Source organism: Hippocampus zosterae, chromosome 2, assembly GCF_025434085.1.
Source record: "Hippocampus zosterae strain Florida chromosome 2, ASM2543408v3, whole genome shotgun sequence".
In the NCBI taxonomy this organism is placed as follows: Eukaryota; Metazoa; Chordata; class Actinopteri; order Syngnathiformes; family Syngnathidae; genus Hippocampus; species Hippocampus zosterae.
In genome coordinates, this window is record NC_067452.1 from 16,891,844 (window position 1) to 16,913,728 (window position 21,885).

The 21,885-nt window shown below is 42.0% G+C and overlaps 2 protein-coding genes across 10 annotated transcripts in view; one reads left to right on the forward strand and one right to left on the reverse strand.

Moving 5' to 3' along the window:
- The window catches only part of hspg2 (heparan sulfate proteoglycan 2), an 88,995-nt gene that overhangs the window by 6,373 nt on the left and 60,737 nt on the right, over positions 1 to 21,885 (reverse strand). For 4 of the 7 annotated variants that reach the window (XM_052058494.1, XM_052058498.1, XM_052058493.1 and 1 more), the window contains 31 exons: positions 21,713 to 21,823; positions 20,488 to 20,588; positions 20,062 to 20,242; positions 16,800 to 16,859; positions 13,993 to 14,115; positions 13,736 to 13,888; positions 12,703 to 12,863; positions 12,433 to 12,510; positions 11,047 to 11,182; positions 10,818 to 10,969; positions 9,941 to 10,076; positions 9,510 to 9,653; positions 9,204 to 9,338; positions 8,927 to 9,108; positions 8,650 to 8,845; positions 8,337 to 8,516; positions 6,837 to 7,097; positions 6,423 to 6,585; positions 5,834 to 5,931; positions 5,478 to 5,744; positions 5,187 to 5,299; positions 4,156 to 4,303; positions 3,949 to 4,065; positions 3,792 to 3,809; positions 2,650 to 2,734; positions 2,419 to 2,563; positions 2,231 to 2,333; positions 2,042 to 2,151; positions 1,854 to 1,962; positions 1,679 to 1,777; positions 270 to 491 (listed from right to left, as the gene is read on the reverse strand). In XM_052058494.1, the coding sequence (XP_051914454.1) occupies positions 270 to 491; positions 1,679 to 1,777; positions 1,854 to 1,962; positions 2,042 to 2,151; positions 2,231 to 2,333; positions 2,419 to 2,563; positions 2,650 to 2,734; positions 3,792 to 3,809; positions 3,949 to 4,065; positions 4,156 to 4,303; positions 5,187 to 5,299; positions 5,478 to 5,744; positions 5,834 to 5,931; positions 6,423 to 6,585; positions 6,837 to 7,097; positions 8,337 to 8,516; positions 8,650 to 8,845; positions 8,927 to 9,108; positions 9,204 to 9,338; positions 9,510 to 9,653; positions 9,941 to 10,076; positions 10,818 to 10,969; positions 11,047 to 11,182; positions 12,433 to 12,510; positions 12,703 to 12,863; positions 13,736 to 13,888; positions 13,993 to 14,115; positions 16,800 to 16,859; positions 20,062 to 20,242; positions 20,488 to 20,588; positions 21,713 to 21,823 (4,287 nt within the window). The remainder of the gene's footprint in view (positions 1 to 269; positions 492 to 1,678; positions 1,778 to 1,853; positions 1,963 to 2,041; positions 2,152 to 2,230; positions 2,334 to 2,418; positions 2,564 to 2,649; positions 2,735 to 3,791; positions 3,810 to 3,948; positions 4,066 to 4,155; positions 4,304 to 5,186; positions 5,300 to 5,477; positions 5,745 to 5,833; positions 5,932 to 6,422; positions 6,586 to 6,836; positions 7,098 to 8,336; positions 8,517 to 8,649; positions 8,846 to 8,926; positions 9,109 to 9,203; positions 9,339 to 9,509; positions 9,654 to 9,940; positions 10,077 to 10,817; positions 10,970 to 11,046; positions 11,183 to 12,432; positions 12,511 to 12,702; positions 12,864 to 13,735; positions 13,889 to 13,992; positions 14,116 to 16,799; positions 16,860 to 20,061; positions 20,243 to 20,487; positions 20,589 to 21,712; positions 21,824 to 21,885) is intronic. The other 3 variants (XM_052058495.1, XM_052058496.1, XM_052058492.1) reach the window with 3 other exon arrangements.
- Positions 1,441 to 21,885, forward strand: part of mul1b (mitochondrial E3 ubiquitin protein ligase 1b) — a 141,438-nt gene continuing 120,993 nt past the window's right edge. Inside the window, exon 1 of one of the 3 annotated variants that reach the window (XM_052058532.1) lies at positions 1,441 to 1,522. The gene's annotated coding sequence lies outside the window, so the exon portion shown is untranslated. Of the gene's footprint in view, positions 1,523 to 20,952; positions 20,958 to 21,885 lie in introns of those variants that run through there. The other 2 variants (XM_052058531.1, XM_052058535.1) reach the window with 2 other exon arrangements.

Genomic DNA, 21,885 nt, shown 5'->3' on the forward strand with positions numbered 1-21,885 from the left:
CAATTGACAACACAATAAATAAATATACTGTCCTGAGTAATAAAAATTAAAATAGAGCATCATTATCTTTGTTTAGAAGATATTCTACAGAACTGGTGCACATGCTTATTTTCATATATTTATAAACAATATAAGCCTTTTAAAACCTTATTGGTTCATAATCATAATATTCATATTTTGAGGTCTACTCTTGACACAGTTCTATCGACTTTCCACCCCCCCCCCCAAAAAAAAACCACATGAGATTTCAAAGGCGTAGTCCACCTCACCTGTGCCAAGTTCATATTTGAACTCTACATGTCCATCTGCCATGGAGATAGCCACAAAGTCCTCCACTTTCATCTTTTTTCCCCCGCAGAAAAACATCAGACCATCTCTCTCAATGGGTTTGAATTCCAGTTCAACTCGAAGGTCATCATGGACATTGGTCAGCGGAGGATAGGAAATGTATGACTGATCTCCGTCAAACAGTGGAGTGGTTACCAATTCGCCTAGGGAAGATGAGGGAGTAGGATATTAAATCAACTTATTTGTCTACTTCAGCACATGTAAGATTCCTCATACTTTCGAACCTAATTCACGTTACGCGTGAAGAATGTCATCAAAGTTGCAAACTTGCGATCATAAGATGTACAGACAAAGGGGAACCATTCAAAACAAAAAGCGCAAGCATTTAGAGATCAATTTGGATGATTTCTTTAGCCTTTGTTCAGAATCCCACTATGTGCCACTGTCATATGGCGTGCCACAGGGATCCACTTTGGGGCTCTTGATGTTTTCGTTGCATATTAAGTCCATCAGTCCATCCATTTTCCAATCTGCGTATCCTCACGACTGTCGCGGCTGTGCTGGAGCTCTCAGCTGTCTTTGGGGAGCAGGCGTGGGAGACCCTGAACTGGTTGCCAGCCAATTGCAGCATTGCATTTGTTGCCCCTGGATTACTTGGATTAAGAAAGTGTGGTATCTTCTTTTGATTTTGGTCCAGGTCAGCGCAGCAGATGCTACTATAGGTTCTAAAGACTAAGTGGAGCCTCAGAGGGGGTTGAGTTTTTTCTGTTTCTATACCCTGAACTGGGCGTCAGCCAGTTGACTGCAGGGCATGCATAGAGATGAACATCCATACACACCTACAGTACATCCACACTATCACTGAGCGGGAACCGATCCCAGGCTACCTGCACACAAGTCAGGCAAGTGTAGCACTACATCATGAGTGACCTGCTTGGCATTGTTTTGGTGCTAATTGTGTTTATTTACCTTTTTATGTTATAAGTAATTAAGTATTGTTTGAACTGTCTTTGTTTTATATGTCACATTTTTACGTTAAGTACAATACAATACAATACAATACATGCTGATTTATATAGCGCTTTCACAACAGCGGCAGCTGTAACAAAGCGCTTTGTATAAAGCTGTGGTTGTATTTCAAGTAAGATAAGATAAGATATCCTTTATTTGTCCCACACTGGGGAAATTTACAGTCTACAGCATCAAGATTGTGGGTAGAAAGAAGAAAGAAGAAAAACAAAGTGTTTGCATTCACAAAATAAATGTTACAGTTTCAATGTACACCGTTCAATATAAATATAGATATAGATAGGTGGCTGTGCTATTTACAATTGTTTTTCACATCATTTACTCTATACAAATAATTTTGACTCGAGACTTGCTGCCTTACCATCCATGCATTTGTTTCCAAACTTGCCCAGGTGGCAGCGACAATCATAGCCCAGACCACTTTGACGATTTATGCAAGTAGCATCTGGTCCACAGGCCTCTGCAAGACCACAAAGTCACAAACGTTCAGAGGTTGTATACTCGATTGCATTGGTCACTTGCTTGTTAGTATGTACCGGAGTGGCAGTGAAGTGATGAGTGATGCTGGCAGTTGCTGCCTGTGAATCCTCTGGGACAGCTGCACGTATACAAGCTGGTGTCCGAGTCCTCGCACCTGCCTCCATTCTGAAAAGAGAAAGGAAAAAAAAAATGAGATGTGGAAATGAAACAGTGAAAACATTCGCGAATCCAGCCAGAGGCTGACCTGGCATGGACGGTTTTTGCAGGTGGGACAGTTCGTAACACCAGTGGAGCTGCGGTCCATGTCCTTGAAGATCACCTCTTCACCTTGAATGACCAGCTGCCGAATGCATCCTGCACATGTCCAAGTCATGGTTGGTGAAAAATATACACCCATAGCACGTTTTGCCAGACACTGAGTTTCAATTCCTACCAACAAAACCAGTCTTGATGGCAGCAGTTTTGGCCAGAACAGTGTAGTTGGGGTAACCACCTACATGCAGCTCCTCGTTCAAATCCAAGCCCTTGAACTTGCCCTGAGGAGAGAAAAAGAGCAGATATAAAACAAACTCCCCACGTGCTACGCAACGTGACATTAAGCGGCGATGTCAACAGGGATACCTGTGAGCTGCCATTGACAGGCTCCCCTCCGTCTACCACGATGGAGCCCAGGGTAAGGTTGCGATACAGTTCAACTGTGTGAAACTCTCCCAGCTTGATAGGGTTGGGGTCACGAATGGTGGCCATCCCCGAACCCACGTCAAACCTATGACAACACATCGGATGCTCAAGCTGCTGGCACCTCTAATAGAAACTAGCTGTAATCACCTTAAATCAAAATTTCAAACTGACCTGAACTCTAAACGGCCACCTACAAGGCCAAGAGAAATGAAGTCTGCTCCTGTAGACCTCCTCTGACCATTATAAAGGAGCATACCTGTGTATGAAAAAAAAAAACAAAAACATAAAAGAAATATATCAAAAACTTGGATACATACAGTATTTCCATTCACTCACAAATTGTGAACAAGAAAGAACACGGGAAGGCGTGAAGGGTAACAAGTAAATATGAATGGGGACATAATTACCATCACTCAATACATTAACTCACAGTTTATTTTTATTGCTGTTATTCATTGGAAACCCATTAGACCTGAAATGTAGTTTTTGTAATTAACTATTTCACAGTTTATAATGCATTAATTATTAATAACCTATAAAAATTTTTACTTTCCATTAAAAAAAGCTTTTGATTTCGATTGCCTGTTATATGAGGTTAAACATTCAATGACCCTTCAAACAAATGCTGATTGATAGATAAATAATGAGGTCAAGTGTGTTTCTCTGATTACAGGTAACATTAATTGTTTTTGGAATTCCTTATCTAGTCAAGCTTCATTATTGTTCAAAACTAACCTTATGTGCGAACTGAACGACTAAAGTAAAGCCTCACAGTAAACTAACAAAGGATTGCTTTACAAATGAAGGAATTCCGCCGTTAGTTGAGGTTTTGAGTGCATGAATTAATGGCAGTAACTGTGTCCTTGTTGCAGAGAATTCGTTTTTACACGTGGCCGTGCTCTTTGAAAGCTGGATGCTAAAAGCAGCATGCGATGATGGGGAAAGTGGCAGGCTGAGCCATGTTGAAGACCTAATTGGGCACATTCCTCAACCAATCACTTGCACATCATGAGTGTGCCGTCCTTCTCCGCATGCTGGGAGCACATGCTTCCGCCAGAAGTCGTCGCTGACTGACTGACTGATACGTTGCGAATATAGGTTCAGATACGTGTAGCATTTTATTTTCGTATTGCAAATTATTATCAGTTTCTTGATAGTCAAATGATAGACGGCTGAGTTTGATCATCGCGGCTTAAAAGCATCACAAGAACCAAGCAACATGCAGCAGCTCTGAGCTTGTTGCAAGACATGAAAGCTGGATGCAGCATCAACATTGGCCTTCAATTCCTGCAGCTTCAAGCACTGAGACTCACCCGCGTACAATATCAGACCTTCCCAACGCATGGGTGAGGGGAGGTGGTCAAGGAGGAGAGAAGGACCAAGACGTTATGACATTACACACGAGGTTATACGGTCAACAACAATGTAGAGGCTACAATATTCCTGTGCGATGGAACGCCATGTACTCACCATCAACATTATCGGGCCTAAAGTTGATTTTCATGCGGAAAGCCTTGTAGGCGTTTTTGATGGTGGGCAGGGTGAGGTAGGACAGTGGCTCCTGGGCAAAGTACGGCATCACTCTTTCTGGAACAGGATACCGTTTCACAGTTAGACACGCACACGACCAAGTTTACCATCACGCCACTCTGTGATGCGTAAACAACGCGCACTAACCATGAACATCCAGTTTGGTGAAGGCTTCTACTTTGCCCTGTTTGTTTGATGCGGTGCACACGTATGTCCCTGAATCGCTATGCGTGACCCGAGGAACCGTCAGCACATTTACTTCCTGGAAGCACTTCGGAGGTAGTTCACCTTCAAGCTAAAAGTGAAAGGCGTGGACACATACACTGGAAACTTTAGAGCTTGAACAAAGTGAGGCATTGTGGGAGTCTTAAACTTCACAGTTACGTCAGAGGGAGTGACATCATGTTTGCATTATGTCCCATTTTCAGCGCATTGCCGACTCATGTGTCCATAACATACCACAAAAACAACAATGGAGGAAAGAGAGAGAGTGCGTTTACAAGTTGGAAATATAGTCACTATTTTGAGATTCTGTGAACTGAAAGTGTGCTGTTGAGTGTTATCTAGCTTCAATAACGGACATCAGAGGCTGTATGCACCCAAGTTTAACCACTGCCAAGGACATATATGAACATATGATATATGAGGTATATAAGTTTTTGGAATGTGGTAGGAAACTGAAGTCCCTGGAGAAAACCCGCACAGGCATGAGGAGAACATGCCAACATCCACACAGGAAGGCCGGAGATGGAATTGAACCCATTACCTCTGCACTGTGAAGTCGACGTACTAACCAGTCGAGCAACGTGCCTCAATGTCTTTATTATTATCATGAATAAAAACAGACTTTATTCTTAAACGTCACTGTTAAAATGCACTTCCAATTAAGTGTCAAAGCAGGTGTCTTTTTTTATGTTAATAAGGGTTGTTGGTATCTGATGGTTGGAACGATTCAAGTCACTTTTAATCTAATTTTGTTCTTTTTAAAATCAAATACAGTAATCAGTATAGTAATTGAGTTACTTTTTAAAACAAGCAATCTGCCACTTTTGACTAACTTCTCCAAAATGAACGAAACATGTACAGGAAATAAAGAATGAAGTAAAAGGAAGCCCCAAATCCATCTTTGACTCCAGGTACTTTCAGAGAAAAATTCAAGCAGCTTTATCTTCGGTTACCTTGGACCACTTGATCTCAGGTACAGGATATCCTGATGCCACGCATGGCAAGACGGCATCAGACCCAACAGTCACCTCCTTCGTTTCAGGCAGTGCAGAAATTTGAGGAAGTGCTGTGAAACAAACAATAAAACGATGAGGGACCATCAGCAGTGACTCTGCAGGGAAGGAGTGTCCTTTGACATGGGCAGATTTTTCTTTTTAAGATGAATCCTCGGTTTAATCCGGGCAGCGATCAACTGCAAAATAGGATCACTTTTTAATTGCCCCCAATTATGATCATGTACTCACACTGGACATTGAGGACCACCTGGGACTGCACCGAGCCCACATCATTGGTGGCAGTGCAGCGATACTGTCCTGCGTCTGCCTCAGTCACCCGCTCGATCTTCAGCATGCCACCCATCACCGCGATGTGGGTTGGGAGAGCCCCGCCCACTTTGCTCCACTCGACGGTGGGCTCGGGGTCACCGACGGCCTGGCATTCAAACTCCACCGAGTTCCCAATCATGACGGTTTGAACTGAGGTGCGCACATTGATCATCACCTTGGGCAGTGCTGTGGAAAAAAAAAGAATACAGGAAAAAAAAAATATGAATGAAATGAATTTATGAAGAGCACAGTGTGTAGATTGAATTTAAGCCTACCTTGGACAGTGAGCCTGGCTGCGTCTTGAGCCTGACCATATATGCTGCTTGCTCTGCAGATGTAAACACCTTCATTACTCTGTTCGATGTTTTCAATCCTGAAGAAGGGCATAAAGAAACGCAATGGTTCATTTTTAGAATTCAACATCAATATTTACCAAACTAAATGAGTGCACTTCATGTTCTGAACCCATTAAATGATAGGTTCAGTGATTTGTTATTCACAGAACCCATAAAAGTAAACTCCAGCATGCAGTCATTTTATGGAGGGAATGATCCTGTACTGGATGTTAAGATGCTGTAATAAATAACTGCAAAAAAAAAATAATAATAATAAACAGGCACATACATACAATAATTCAGATTGTTTGAAAACATTTGGGAACAAATGGGCTTGACATGGGAGTGTGTATAATCTGCCAAATATGTCTCTGAAATAGAAGCACTGTTGTAGCTGTGTATGTGCTCCTGAGGAGCCTATTGGGACTCGCATCTACGGCACGGCCAAAAAATGTTGAGGTTTACTGACGACATCTATCCAAACTGTCCATCATAACAGTGCAGAGATGATATGTCGGCTACGTGTCACCTGAGCACGCCGTCCTTGACATGGTGGTTTAGGGGAAGGCCTCCTCCTTCTTTCAGCCACTCAATTTTAGTCTCTACCCCACCAGCTGCTGAACATGTAAACTCCACGGCGCTGCCCTGAGCCTTCACCTCCACTTGTGGAGACACACGTACTGCCAGTGGCGCTACAAAAGGGAATGTCATAAAGCGGTGTTATGTTGTTAGCAAGTCTTCAGAAGGTCCACTTATTCAATATATTTGGACAATTTGCCTGAAAAGAAAAGCTAACATGATAATCTCAGTTTATTTTCACCTTTGGATGCCAAAACATTTTTCTTGAGTGCCCACCCCAACCCCCACCCCCACAAATAATGGAATACGCCTCACTGTTCAACGAACTTTGGAGGAGAAAGGAAAGGGTTAATGTCTTACTTACATCTGACGGTAACTTTAGCCACGACTTCACTGTGGCCAACTCTATTGCTGGCTACACACTTGTAGCTCCCGGCATCCTCCGCGGTAGCCAGATTGATTTGGAGATCGCCGTCGCTGACCTGGGCCCTCGGCGGCAAGGCACCATCTAGCTTGCTCCAAATGTAGCTCAGTGGAGGAGTGCCATGAGCCAGGCACTGCAACCTGATCACCTCCCCGACACGCACGGCCACATCATCAGGCACAGAAGTAGCATACGGAGGGGCTGGGGAAAAAGGGGACCGGGTTTATCATGAGATAGATGGGGATGATCGCACAGCTGTAAAAAAAATGAATCCAGCACAGCACTCATTATTAATTGTCCCAAGACAAATGTTGACAAATGCATCCAATCAAGACATCCTCAGCAAAGCTCGACAACCAGTCGTATTACAGAGATGCAAATAACTTCAGTACTTATATGACTGTATTTTTCAGACTGGAGTTCTACTTTTTAGTTTTAAAGGGCTGGCCTTAATGGGAATGTCACTTTGTGTCGTTGGCAAAGGTAGAATCCCGGTTGGTTATCTCGCCTTTTAGTGCTCTAAATCGTAAATCCTTGTTGTAGTGGAGGCCATACACTGAACTATAGTGATACATTTGACTAGATTAGATTTGCTATGATGACTTCTTCCATTTCTTCTTCTACTTTTTCGGTTGGCAAATACTTTTGTTGTATTACCGCTATCTTCTTTTAATGTGGCATCTGCATGTGAGTGTGTGACATATCCTTAGTTTAGCCTGCGGCTTCAGTCATCCATCAGTTTTCTGATCCGCTTATTCACATAAGGGTTGCGGGGATTCTACGCTTGGCCACAAATTGATGTCGGATTTTAGCTCAGGTTTTCCCTTTTTTCAACTAACAAGACAAGTATTTCCTGAGTTAGAGGCGAAAGTTCCGAATCGAAATGGAACCCGTTTGCTGCCGACAAGCCTTATTTGCAGCAAACGGATAAGGCAACGGAGATTTAGGCTGCCAGTCCAAGCTCTACTGCTCCTGGTATTGTTTTTTGCTAATTTAATTTCCCCAAAAAGGCAAGTGACACTCAAGAGCGATTTACACAAAGCATATGTTCTTGTCTTCTTCATGATTCATTTTTTGACTGGTGCAACTTATATGCCGGAGCAAGTTAAGTCCAAAAAAATACAGTAAATATCAGGATATGTACTGTAATACAACAAGAAAACAAAATCAATTAAATTTGCACGTGTACTTACTACAGCATGAAAACAAAAGCATCCCAAAAGCATTTGGAGTATCATATAAATAAAAATATTATGTAGCACATTTTATCATAAAAGACATTTTCTTGAAAATATTTCTTTTACATATAACTACTTTGGTGAAAAAAAAAAAGTTTTAATCTGTATCAGAAATTTTTTTTAAACAAACCAAACAAAAAAACAAAAAAACAACCGTGATAGATTTGTCACGAAATGTGAGCGGAAATGAAAACGTACTTACTTTCTACATCCAACGTAATGGTAACTTCAGTCGTGCCCATGTTGTTGACAGCACTGCAGATGTATTCCCCAGAGTCTTGGCGTCCCACATCGGGCAGTACTAGGTTGCCGTCTACCACCTTATGTCTCCAAGGCATAGGTGACCGCAATTTTGACCATGTAATAGTTGGGGCAGGGAAACCTTGGAGTGCAAAGCGGATAGAAAGTGTTGTATGAATTTAGTAGTTTTAGCTCTCTGCTTAATTTGCAGTGACACGACACAGGTGACAACAGGCGGAAAATGTTTTAGTTTTTTTACTAGTTTGTTTGATTACCATGGGCATCGCAGCGCAGAGTTGCGGTCTGTCCTTCCACCACAATCATCAGCGGCTCGGGAACGATGACTCTGGGCACCGAGGGCATTTGGGAGCTTCCCTGCACAATGACTTCTACCCTGGTCTCGGTGCTACCTTCGTTGTTGCGTGCAACGCACATGTATGTGCCACTATCTTCCGGACGAGCCACAAGTATCTGAGCCGGAGGAAATGCGTGGTTAATGTGATGTTTGAGTAATATAATAATATTGTCAAGAGATTATTGATCTGACAGTACCTGCATGACTGCATTGGATTCTGCGGGAACGGGACTGCTCAGCTTGATCTTGCGGTTGCTGTCCAACCTGTGCCATGAGACAGATGGGCGGGGCTCTCCTGAAGCCTGGCACTCCAGGTTAATTGGTTCGCCCACCCTGATGTGCACTGGCCCCACAGGGGTGACAGTGGCCACAGGAGACTCTGATTGGACGATAATCTTAGATTGATTAGCATGCCATTCAGAGTCATGAAAAATAGAGCATAAAATATCGTGTGCATACATGGTATGAAATTACCTTTCACAATCAAGGATATAATAGTGTGGGTGATGCCAAACGGGTTGCTGGCCACGCAGCGGTAAGCACCATGATTCATGGGTTGTGCATTTACAATGGTAATGACAGAACCATCGGGGCCGACCTTGACATTGTCTGTGGGGAAGGATTGCAAATGACATCTGCTGTTAATTTTGCAAATTATAGAGGAAACACAAATTAAATGGCACCCACGTTGTCAGAAAATGGGGTGGCAAAAAAAGCACATTTTTATACAGTAACAGTCCTGGTGAGTGTTTTAAGAGAAGGAGAGATTTTGGTGAATACCTGGCAGTGGTTGGTTGTTCGATAGTTTCCACTCCAGTCTGACAGGTTGGGCTCCGCTGTACACTTTACACCTGAAGCTGGCCGATTCGCCAACACGAACTGTCGCGCTATGAGGCTCAATGGCGATGATTGGACTTTGAAGACCTATCAAAAGAGAGCAGCTTTTCGGAAATCCTTTTTTTTAACAGGTACAGTCAATTGACAATCTAACTGAATTTATCATTAACAATAACAAATTTTAGAAGCGAGAGTGCAGCCTCATAGAAACTGAGATTGTTCAATCCGGACGCAGTCATTTCATTCAGTAAGCAGGCATTATGGGTTTCTATCATGCCCTGGCCAAGTTTGCCGCTATTAGAAGTCATTTTCGTGACCTGACTGAGATGTATTTCACCTTCACCACATGTATGTGAAATGTCAGGGGGGCTTACGTGAGGATGACGACGTGACCGAGACAGAGACAGAGGCTCGGTGAATTTGTGATCCTGGAGCACTCTGCACTTGACAGATGTACTCTCCCGAGTCCTCTGGGGTAGCTGACAGGATACGAAGCTGACTGCCAACAACCTGTGCGCAGCAGATGCAGTTAAGTGGAGCAACACCAATCGAAAAAAAAAAGGCTTTACATTTAAGCTTATAAATAAAATGTAATATTATTATTATTATTATTATTACTTTGTTCAGTTAAGATTTGGATTTTCACTTTTTTCAACTCAACTGCATTTATAAAGCATTTTAAAGCAAGCAATCAGTAAAACTAAAAATGAAGTCTCATGCTGAGTCAGAAGCCAAACAATAAAAATGAATTTTAAGACAAGTTTTAAAGACAGTCAGCAAGGGGCCTTGTCTCATGTTCAGCAGGAGTTCATCCAAAGAGAGGGACCAGCGACAGAAAAGGCTTGATCTGCTCTGAGCCTCTGCTCAGATCTCTATTAGTGTCTGGTCGGCAGACCTGAGGCACCGGGCAGGTGCGTATGGGCAGAGCAGCTCAGAGAGGTAAGGCCATTAAAAGATTTGGATTTAAGTTATGTGCTCCCTCTTATGAGTACCAGTTAGGGGCGAGCAGCAGCCTTTTGGACCAACTGGAGACACTTCATGGAGGATTGGCTGACTCAAATGTAAAGTGCATTACAGTAATCCAGCCTTGATGTGACAAAGGCATGAATTACTGGTTCAAAATGCTCTTGAGAAATGAGAGACTTTACGAGACATGTCACGATAAAGTGTGAGAACCTTCTATAACAAGGTTTACTACACCGACATAAACCCAGGCAAGCATGATGGGCGTACTGTCCCATTCAAATCTACCTGGTGTTTGGAAGACAGGCTTCCACTCGCTCTGGTCCAAGTTACTCGGGGAGGAGGATTTCCCGAGACGATACAATTGAGGTACAGGTTGTGACCCTCATGGACGTCTGCTTCAGATGGCTGGATTCTGACAATTGAGGAACTTTGATCCGCTGCATGAGCACAAACATACCCAGTGAAGACCTCGGCTACCAATCAAAACCAAGAATGAACGGACAGAAGAGTTCACCTTTGAGCACTGAAACCTTGATGGGTGCACTGTTCGAGCCCACGCGGTTGCTACCTACGCACATGTACGTGCCTGAATCCGATACTTTTACATTGGGGATAAGCAGCGTACCGATGTCGGTGCGGTCCATGCTGGCCTAGGGGGTACATACCAGGAAGTTAGTAGATTAGAATGACAAGACACGCCCAATTGTTCATCATTTGGCTTATTGTGACAGCGCAGCAAGCAACTGGCGATGAACACTGGCTACTTACCTGGATCGAGTCCTTTGAAACAAACACAAAAATGACGTTGTGACATCACTAGCTAAAGCAACACAAAAGCACTACTTTACATTTAGGCTGCAATAGAGTCTGCTACGGTGGCTCGTGCCTGAATTCTACGGCATACGTTTGACACAGATGATTGCATTAAAGGATGACTACGTTGGGGCTGTTAGAAGAGGCTATGACACATGATGGTTGTTTGATTAAGTCTTTCAGATACTACAGAAATATGTCCTCAAATGAACACAAAATGAGAAATTAGGGACAAAGCCCATCCAGCTTGGAAAAAAACCTATTGGGCTTTTTAAACCCCGAGCTTGACTGTTTAGCTTCAAGACTGAAAATGGCATTTTATTAAAATTCCTGGATTGAGGAGAGGGGGGTGGGGCTGTGGGGTCAAGGAAGGCATTTCCGCATCTGAGGGCTATTTGGGCATGGACAAAGCTACTTAGCTGCAGCCTGTCCGAACGTAAGCCAGGCTAAACTGAGCAGCGGCCGAGGCGGGCCCTGGCTCAGCGCGTGTCTGAACACACCGACGACTTTACAAAGCCAGCCATGTGCCAGAATATACAGAATTTATGGTCGGTTGCACGGCTGAGTCTGGCTTTGGCTGGGAACGGTTGAAGTGAAGGAATGGCACGACTAAACAGGCCCGAGAGCTTCACTGTGCCCCGGAGCAGGGTGGAGCAGCTAATAAAGAAAAAGTGGAGGGGAAAAGATGCGTGAAATTCTTCCTCTGTCTACTATATGCATTCTAGTGTTCACAGATGAAGTTGCTCATGGTATGAGGGGGACGGTACAAAACAAAGGACAATGGATCATCAGTAGGGGACGACATGAAAGCGCGCCCCGCAACCCTTGTGAGGATAAGCGGATCAGAAACTGGATGGATGGATGGATAAAAGCGCGCACAGCATGCATGTACATTAAGAAGCTCCAGCGAGTTGGTTTTCTTTTTTTTTTGGGCACCAATTCAGAAATTAATGGTTCCTAAAAGGCGTGAATCAAGGACATATTTTGATCATGCACTTAGTGAACAAAGTGTGAAGATGGTGTCAGTGGAGGACAGTGGATGTGATCTGCAGAATGGGGCGGACAGACAGTGGACAGATGGACAGACCTGAAGCTCCTCATTACGTCTGTGTAACACATCGACACTGTTGCTTTTAAACTGTTGGAAACCGTGAGAAGGAACGGCCTGAGCAAACGTCAGAACAGGGGGAGGTACCAAAGAGTTGGGGAGGACATAAACACAGGGGAGGAAAAAAATAGAGGCAAATGGTCAAAACGCAGAAACAGTCACAGTATTGGAATCACCTGTGCAAGAAAGGGTTTGTGAGCACACTCGCAATCATGTTAGCATCATCTTCGGGACGCATCATCGTCTCACCTGGGATGGGATTTGTCCCCCGTTTTTAAGCCAGGTGAGCTTCGGCATTGGTGATCCTGATGCACGACAGTACAACCTCAAGGTGTCCCCCTCATGGGCGTCGATATTTTGGGGGCTAACTTGGACTTGGGGCTGTGTGCTAAGTCCATTGCCATTCAATCCTTTAAATAAATACATAATACCAACTGCTGTCAGGCTGCTGAATAAAAATAACAACAATAATAATAATAATAATAATTAAATGATGTGAAAGACAATTGTAAATAGCACTGCGATTTATCCATTTTGTGTTTATATTGCACTTAATTGAACGGTGTTTGTTGTTGTTTTTTTTTCTTCTTTCTTCCTTCTTCTTTCTACCTACATTCTTGCTGCTGGAGGATGTAAATTTCCCCAGTGTGGGACAAATAAAGGATATCTTATCTTATCTTATCTTATATTTCCTCTAAAGCGTCTTTTTTCCACCTGTTAGTCTGTCTGCTCATTGTTTATTATTACTAGCACTACTTCCTGGTTCAGGGAGAATAACGTGCAAGCGAGGACTGAATTGATAATCTAAAGAATTGAAACTTTTCTATTGATGCCAAAATGACTCAACCTGTGAAACTAATTCTTTTCCCTTAATGTTTTTTTCTTGTACTTTGGGGGACAATCTGGTCCTGTCTTTTTCATCAATTTTTTTTTTCCCTGAAGGCTATCAATTACAATTTATGGTATTGCACAAGCTTTTATAGGTTGAATTTAAAAACAAAACATGAAAACATCACAAAAACCTGATGAGTTAGAAAAAAAAGCCATTTTTTAAAATCAACATCAAAAATCCATTTAAAGCAAGGTCTGATTAAAATTTCCTGTTGAACAGTGTTGTTATTATCATCATATGTTAATGTAATGTAAAAAGACAGCTTTGAAATAATTTTCCAAGAAGTGAGCACATTAAAACAAGTGGAACAAGACCTCTCCAGCCCAAAATGTTTCTATGCGAGTATTGTAGTGAGACGGGGTTTCACATATGAAGATAATGAGAGCATACTTTTGACAAAAAGGGAAACCCGTGCTGTGTGTTCGCCGTGGGTGTTCAGAGCTTTGCAGGCGTACTCCCCCTCATCTGCCTGGTCTACTGCTGTAAAGGTCAACACGTTGCCTCTGATTACTGCCCTGGGACTCATTCTGTTCCCGGGACCACCTGGAAAAATTATTTTAAAAAAAAACAACAACAACACACAATGACATCCTGTCACTACACCAGTGGGGAAACAACAAGTCTATTGGAGGTCCAACTGGTCGTACCGGTCCATTCAATGGCAGGATTTGGGTTGCCGGTTACTGTACAGCGAAACTCAGCTCTCTGGCCCTGTTGGACAGTCAGTGTGGAAGGGCTGATGGAAGCCACAGGCTGGGCCCCCTCAGCAGCTACAAAAGACAAAACAGTAAGACGAGCAATTGAAGGAATCTGCCATGGGGTGCCGTGTGGGCATTTTTAGTCGTCTTGCTGTGGCAGAGTTTATGAAGGAGAAAGAAAGTGGCACGGAGCCATTGGTGGGGCCTCCGAGCGTATTGCTGCCTGTAGGAGTTTGGCAGGCTGCAGTCCTGTAAGCCGCCAAAGCAAAAGAAAGGCTTCTTTCAGACAGACTGCAGCAGTTACAGTGTGTGCAAGCCAGCTGAGAAGCGCTGGGACGGTTGAAACTGGGACACTGTGACCTTCAAGATATCAACTGTTCGGAGAGACTCCATCTCATTCATGGGAAGGAAAACGTGATCGTGCTGACTGTTTTGAGTCTGATTCACTGTTTCACTTCATTGAATCTCACATTTTTCAGCATTGTATTTCAACTTTGTTGTCAGCCCTCAATCCACACTTGTCTTGGTGTTGAGCTCCAGTAACCAGTCATAAACTTAAAAAAACAAACAACCAAAAAAAAGGGGGGGGAATCCTAATATTTCTATTCAATAAAATCAAGATCGCAGTCTACAATCTACACTGCCAATGAAAAAGATGATGACATCCCAAATTAGAGTAATGCAAGTCAGAATAACGGAGCCTTTCCAAAGTCCATCATGAAAATATAGCAAATAACCAACATTTGCAAAGTTATGCTATTTTAGATATGAGTGGGGATGCCCAATCGACCAACACGTATCATTTTATTCAGAGTGTTCAGTCATACTCATTCTTCCCCCTGAAAGAAAATTGGGTAGCTCGACGAATCCATCCCATCCGTCCATTTTCCTGACTGCATTTCACTAAAGAAAATAAATATATTCCTTTCCCTCTTTTGGTTAAGTTTATACTAAACTCAAAGTGTAATTATTAATTAATTATTTGGTTTACACCAGTAACCCTGACGTTCATAAATATGCGACGTGGCACATTTGGCTACAATATGCAAAAAGTTTGTCATGGGATGTGTTCAACACAGTTTGATGCTTCTCGGCTCAGCATGTTTCTTTACAAGATGAAGACAAAACGGGGGAAAAAAAGGAAATAAGAAGAGACTCCTCCAAAGTCTGAATGTTGAGACACTGCTGCTCTTCAGAGTGATTCAAATTGTTGTTGGAAATATGGAACAAACTCAGAATTCAATCAAACCGTTTACTCATTTAAAAACTCACATTAAAATTAGTAAAGGCGGGGGGTTACTTATCAGAGTGAAGGTACAATAGACGTTGTTTTTTTATCAGTGTCAACAGTTATTTCTTTTTGTAATATATTATATGCAACTGTGATAACATTTGACTGTAAAACAATTTTCCCTCATCTCATGAGGAAAATGTATTTGAATCAAGTGAACTTTACGCTAGACTTGTGCTCGGCACGAAAAAAGGGTCCTTCATGTGCAGTTGGTTGCAGCCAAGTTTCCATAACTTTCAAATGTTTTCAGAGAGACACTATTAAAACCTCAATCAGTAATTCAAAGTGCTCTCAACATTCATGAGGAGTTGTCCAGAAGGCTGAATGTAGAATGTTCACTGCAGTGATAGAGCCCTGTTAAACCAAGACGAGAGAGCCAGTAATGCTCATGTACAATCTAGAACAGGGGTCACCAAACTACGCCCCGCGGTCGGATCCGGCCCGCCTCCACATTTGGTTTGGCCCCCCTGAACAATACCAAAGAGTCTTTTGATTTATTTTTCATCTATGTATATTTGTAGTTTAACATAAAATTTGGCTTTTGAAATAAAATATTCCTTAGTTCTGAACTATTTTCATGATTAACTATTAGCTAGTAACAATTTCATAAACACATATAACGTGACATTTGTTCCATCCTTCTGCGGTCTGTGCCGTTATCTGGCAACCCCAGAAAAAAAAATCCTAAACCCGTCCCTCTCAAAGAGAACGTAATCATGGCGAAAACGTGAGGTAAGAGAAAAAAAAATATTCAGAAGACAGGGAATTTAACCCAAAATGGAGAAACAATTTTTTTTTCAATGCAAACAAAAGATTGTCTGTCTCATCTGTCGGTGGCGGTATTCAAAGAATACAATCTGCGGAGACACTATGACTCCCGTCACAATAACAACTACGATTTTTTGCATGGACAAATGAGAGCAGACAAACTGTCAACGCTAAAAAGAGGAACGTTAGCTCAGCAAAATATATTTGTACGCCAAGCTCAGCTGAACCAGCCATCTGTTCGGGCTAGCTTTCGGTTTGCTCAACCGATAGCAAGCAGCGGTAAGGAGAGTTTGCCAAGAAATGCGTGAATGCTGTCGCGGAGGTGGTGCGTCCCGAGAAGAAAGACGTCTTCAATACCGCGAGTGTATCAAAAAAAGTTATTTGATTTTGTGTGGGTTTCTGGGAAACAATACTTTTTTACGTCTAGGTACTCTTGCAGTCACACTTTTGCTGTTACAAACTGACCCCGGCCCCCCCATCAGAGAAGCGAAAAGTTATGTGGCCCTCACAGGAAAAAGTTTGGGGACCACTGATCTAGAACATGTTTTGGACTCAAACAAAGAGCGCAATTGATTGTACATGGGCCCGAGCAGGCCAAAGGTGCATTATCTGGAAGAAGAGCGCATGCAGATGCAGAGAGATGCGAGAGGCAAGTGTTCTTCCGAAGAGAGCGAAAACCATGCCCGTGCTGACTTACGCTTTCTGTGTCCTTCAAACATTTCATAGGCTGTGTAAAACATCTGTGTCTGTGAGGCCTCTAGAGATAGGGGAGGGAGAGGGAAAGGGGGTGGGGAGTTGGGTGGACAGGTTAACTGATTGGTCAGTTCTTGAGGTCGTTGACCTCCCCGTCTCTCCATCAGACATCTGCCCGTGTGAGGCCAAACATTACTATAAAAATGCAAAGAAATAACTGGCATTTTCCGGACAGAAAAAAATTCAGGTCGATTTTTTGAGCTATTGGTAGACTGCAAAAATGGGAAAGAAAATAATAAGAGTCCTACTTACCGTAAATAACTATGTATCATTATGGATGACCATAATGTATCCCACCAGGGATCCTACAATGATTTATGCAACTGAACATGCGTATGCATCATATGAGTTCTTTAAAGGTCTCATGTCATCCCCCTAAAAACAAACATCCAAATTTCCCCTTCAATTCAGTTTGGGAGAAAATCCTACGCATTTCGAAACCAGAATTGTGCTGGGTCAGGCTGGAATAGTTTTAGTTAACAACAAAAAGAGCAAAATAACTACACCCAAAACTGAAAAAACATTTTCGTAAACAAAATTTAAAAAAACAAACAAAAAAGCGAAAATACTTTGGAAAAAAATAAATAACTGAAACTACGACAACAATCTTCAATTGTAGTAAGTGTCCTTCATTTTTGTCTTTCTCAATTTAATTCCCCAACCATTGGGAGTTGATTTTAAACAGATTGATTTTGGTCTTACAGCACGGTTGTCGTGGTGGAGTTGTGGTCCTTCTGACATCTGACGCCTAGAAGCAACATCCTCTAACAGCAGCCAATAAAAAGGCATAAACAAATGAAGTTCTTCCGCCGTGATAAACTTGCATGGTTGTCATGGCTCCGATGGCTCTCCTGCTTTTGTCACTTAAGTCAGCCCGAAATGCGACACTAGATAATAAATGCTTTCCTTTTTGTGTACTCATCATCTAATTCTCTCTCTATCAATCGAGTACTCCGTACAACGGGGTTTCATACTTCTCAACAGGAATTCAAGCCACAAATCCACGGCAAATTGATTGAAAACGAGCCCATCCTTGCTTTATTCAAGACTCTAGGGTTGTAACGCATCAAACTTTAAAAGCAGTATTATTCTTCTTATTATTATGCATTGAGCTTATTGTACTTCAACGTCCATATACATTACCTGTACAGTGTTTGATTTGTGGATGGTTGTTTTTAAATAATATTTTGGTTGCATGAAGTTTAGTCTTGCATGAAGAAAGAAAAAAAAACTTATAAAAACCGTAATAAAACATTTATTAAAACAATATAAAAAACTGATGAAAACTAACAAACGGCTTTAAAATTTGATTCAAACTACCGGTAATTAAAAGAAACAAAAAACTCAAAATCAATTAAAAAAACTATAATAAAAATTCCAAAACTATTATAACCCTGCCTCAGGCACATCAACGTAAGATTTCACACACATCCTCTTTGATTTTTCAAAAAGCAACTGGCTAATGCATTTTGGTGTTTTATTCATAGTCACATGGAATCACCATTCAGACTTAGCCCTTACGTTTATTGAAAATCAAAGACAACTGTGTGTTAACGCGAATTGGATCAGGCTCATTTCATAGCAGAGTAATAGAACACAATGACAAATGGACTGAGAGTAAAAGCTGTACCACAATGAAACCATTTCTCACAGAGCTTCAAGACACACACCAAAACTCATTGGCATGACAATGAAACGAATAGGCCGGTATGGTACGTAGCATGGCTACACATGCAGGTTAGTAGCAACAAGCCATTTCACACACATCAAATGAAATAATGAGTTACATGACAGCTGCTAAAAACATACAGCTTGTGGTCATTTTTTAAAAATTATTTTATTTACGTTCAAAATAACAGGAGCTCTTTTCTTACAGTGGAACAATCTCCTCACCATTACTTTAATTCATATTCTATTTTCCACCAAATGCTTTCACAGTCGTGATAAATATTACAAATTTAAACACAAACAACTTGGTGTGGACGTTTACATGTGACATGTTTAAAAAGATATCCAAGTATATATATGTCAAAAACATGTTTTGTACCAGCAACTTGAAGTATATTTGCAAATTGTATGACATAGACAAAGCATCGGGGAGCATGGATAAACAGGAAAAGCAATGCAAATCAATGTTGATGGGCTAAAATGAAGCATAAAAATTGTATTTGGTTTATAAAGCTCTCTTAAAACTCTACACATGGTGCGTAGTTACGTTTGCCACATTGAAAATGTTCTGGACCATATTTCAGTCAAAGTGTGTGTCAACAACCTTGAAGATTAGGTTACCACAGTTGTTTTCATGGCTCTTCTGCATCTTAAATCGGACGTAAAATCACTGAACAACCGTGCCATAAATGTGACTCGAGCGGGCACTCAGAAAACACTGGCTAGTACAGGAGCAGGTTAAAACACAAGTTTTGCCAACTGCATGGCACACAGCACCGTTTGGGTCACGAGCATCCATGACCTGGATCGTTTGAGATGTCACAGCTAATTCCTGAAGGAATTCTGGACGTCTTTCGGTTGCTCCTTAAAGACGTCCTCTTTGATTGTCTGAGTCACTAAAGCACCTGGAAGGCCTCCGCATTAACTCCTCACCATTGCACTCTGCAGCTCTGGCAGGTCGAACACCAAGAAGCCCAAAGTTTAAGGATTCAACACCCTGATAGTAGAATCTCAAGCCATAGCAATCAGCAGCTCGTCATCCGTAAGCAAATAAACCACCACCGAATTATTCAACCCAATATGGAAAAGAAGTGGAGAACTGGTTAAGGACTGTAAGAAAGGGCTCTGTTGAGAGCGAGTGCCCATTGTTTATGTGACATGATCATTGACTTCATCATACAGTATATGTCTAGTCCCAAGTTTTCATTTGAAAAACCCACAAGCTGTATCTCAGCAGACAGAGCAGGAAGTTCCTTGAATCAGACAAAACTGCACCAGCAAAGTTAAAAAAAAAATGCAGTTGGACGGGCCATGACTAGAATGTAAGGAGGAGCAAAGTGCTGAGAGCAAAAAGCCAAACTATTGGAAGTTAGGGCTGAAAGCTCACAATGTTGTTAGCTAGTAGCCAGCCAAGTGTTTGCAGAGCACAAAAAAGCCGATAATCATGCGCCATTTCAAGCTGAAGCAGGGAGAAGGGGCGGGCGGAGTCGGAGCTGGTTGGACGGTGGAGGAGGCTAACGGTGCCAAGGATCACAAACCTGGCACATAGAGGATGGCATTGCCCTCGTCCATAGCGTACATGTTGGAGCCCGTGCAGACGTACACGCCAGCGTCCTCTGGCTGCACGTTCTGAATAGTCAGGATGCCGTTGAAGTCCATCGCCCGATTGGGAAGCTTCCCATTACCCAGACGGGTCCAGACCAGCGTGTAGGCCGGCGACTGCAAGACAGAATGTTTGCCGTCGTCACCTTAAGCATCTCTCTCTTCATGATATTACATCCACCAATAAGCGGCTTTTTTAATAGCCGGTGTCACACTTCATTTCTTTTTTTTTTTTGGCACGGTATGCAGAATAAATGGACATGGCATCGTAAATCCTCTGATTTGAATCAAGCTTCATGCCGATTCCAATTAAAAATCTGCAAAAGCGAGTGGTGAATTTAACACACAGGTGTCATTATTACCTTGCTCCTTGCTGTGCAGATGAAGTTTACAGTCGAGCCCACCCGGACTGTTTGAGCTTTGGGTTCCTCAACTGTGACCTCAATGGCTTTGGTCGGGACACCTGAGAAAAGGAGAAAAATGCTGAGCTAATCATCACATTCCAAAAGTAATGGCCTATGTCTTTCTTTTTCCAATCCAAATTATACATTATTGATTTACAATTTCATTTCAGGATGGAATTGAATGAAAAGTGGAATTGAATGAAAAAGCACTGCATGACTGTCCATGTTTTATGTTGTGTTGTGATATATTATCGCTAACTTTATGTTATGTTTATGTTAAGAAACCTGCCATGGGACTATGGCTAAAAACTAGCATTTATGCTAAGTCCGGCGCATTTAAAGATAAGATAAGATAAAATATCCTTTATTCGTCCCACAATGGGGAAATTTACAGCCTCCAGCAGCAAGAATGTAGGTAGAAAGAAGAAAGGAGAAAGAGAAAAAAAAAAATTACACTGTTGTGTTGATTAAGGTGCAATGTCCCAATGAAATAAAGAAATACAAATTTTAAATCTGTTTAACTAAGGATCTAGTTGATTTTTGCAGAGCCAGCATCCTCACGAAAGGATAAGGTAAGAAAAATCGTTTTGGTCAAAATAGAGTAAGATTTGGGGCTGGGATGGGCAGCTGGCAGATCACAGGCAACATGAACCTTGATTGATTTTATTTCCTTTTTTTTTCCACAAAACTTCTTCACAGACTACTGATAAACATTCAATATACTGTAAGTTTTCCATGAGAAACGGAGGGAAATTCGCAAAAAAAAAAAAAAAAAAAAAATACGCCCCCCTCCAAAAGAAAAATAAAATCTGAAAACAGCAATTATGCAATTCATTTGTACTTTTATGTTGAAACATCAACATTCGACACTCGATAGCAGACAAATCTTAGTCGGATCTTAAACTGTCCTGCACTACATCTGTGCGTGGTCCTATTCGGCCATAGAGCTGATGAAAAATTGTGGCGCCTTCCAGTATTTAAGTTGCCCATCCATGATTTTGACCATTATTTTAAGTGGGTGGGGTAAATATGAAGATTTGGTGAACATTTTGACCGGTAAATCATTCACCGTCTTGACTTTAAGCTTGTAAAATAACGGTATGAATAACCCCTGCCATGACTGCCGATCAGTACATGTTGTACCACACTGGTAGCATTTCATGGCGACACGACTCATACACACTTGTGACAACAATTTCAGCGTGGCTCCTGTTGGTGCTGCGTTGGTCCCGGCAGGTACAGGTGTAAACACCGGCATCGCTTGGCTGGACATTGCTGAAGTACAATTCTGCTCCTGCATACAGTTGACAAACACCAAAATAGTCATACCTGTCAACTCATACGGTTTAGCCATAG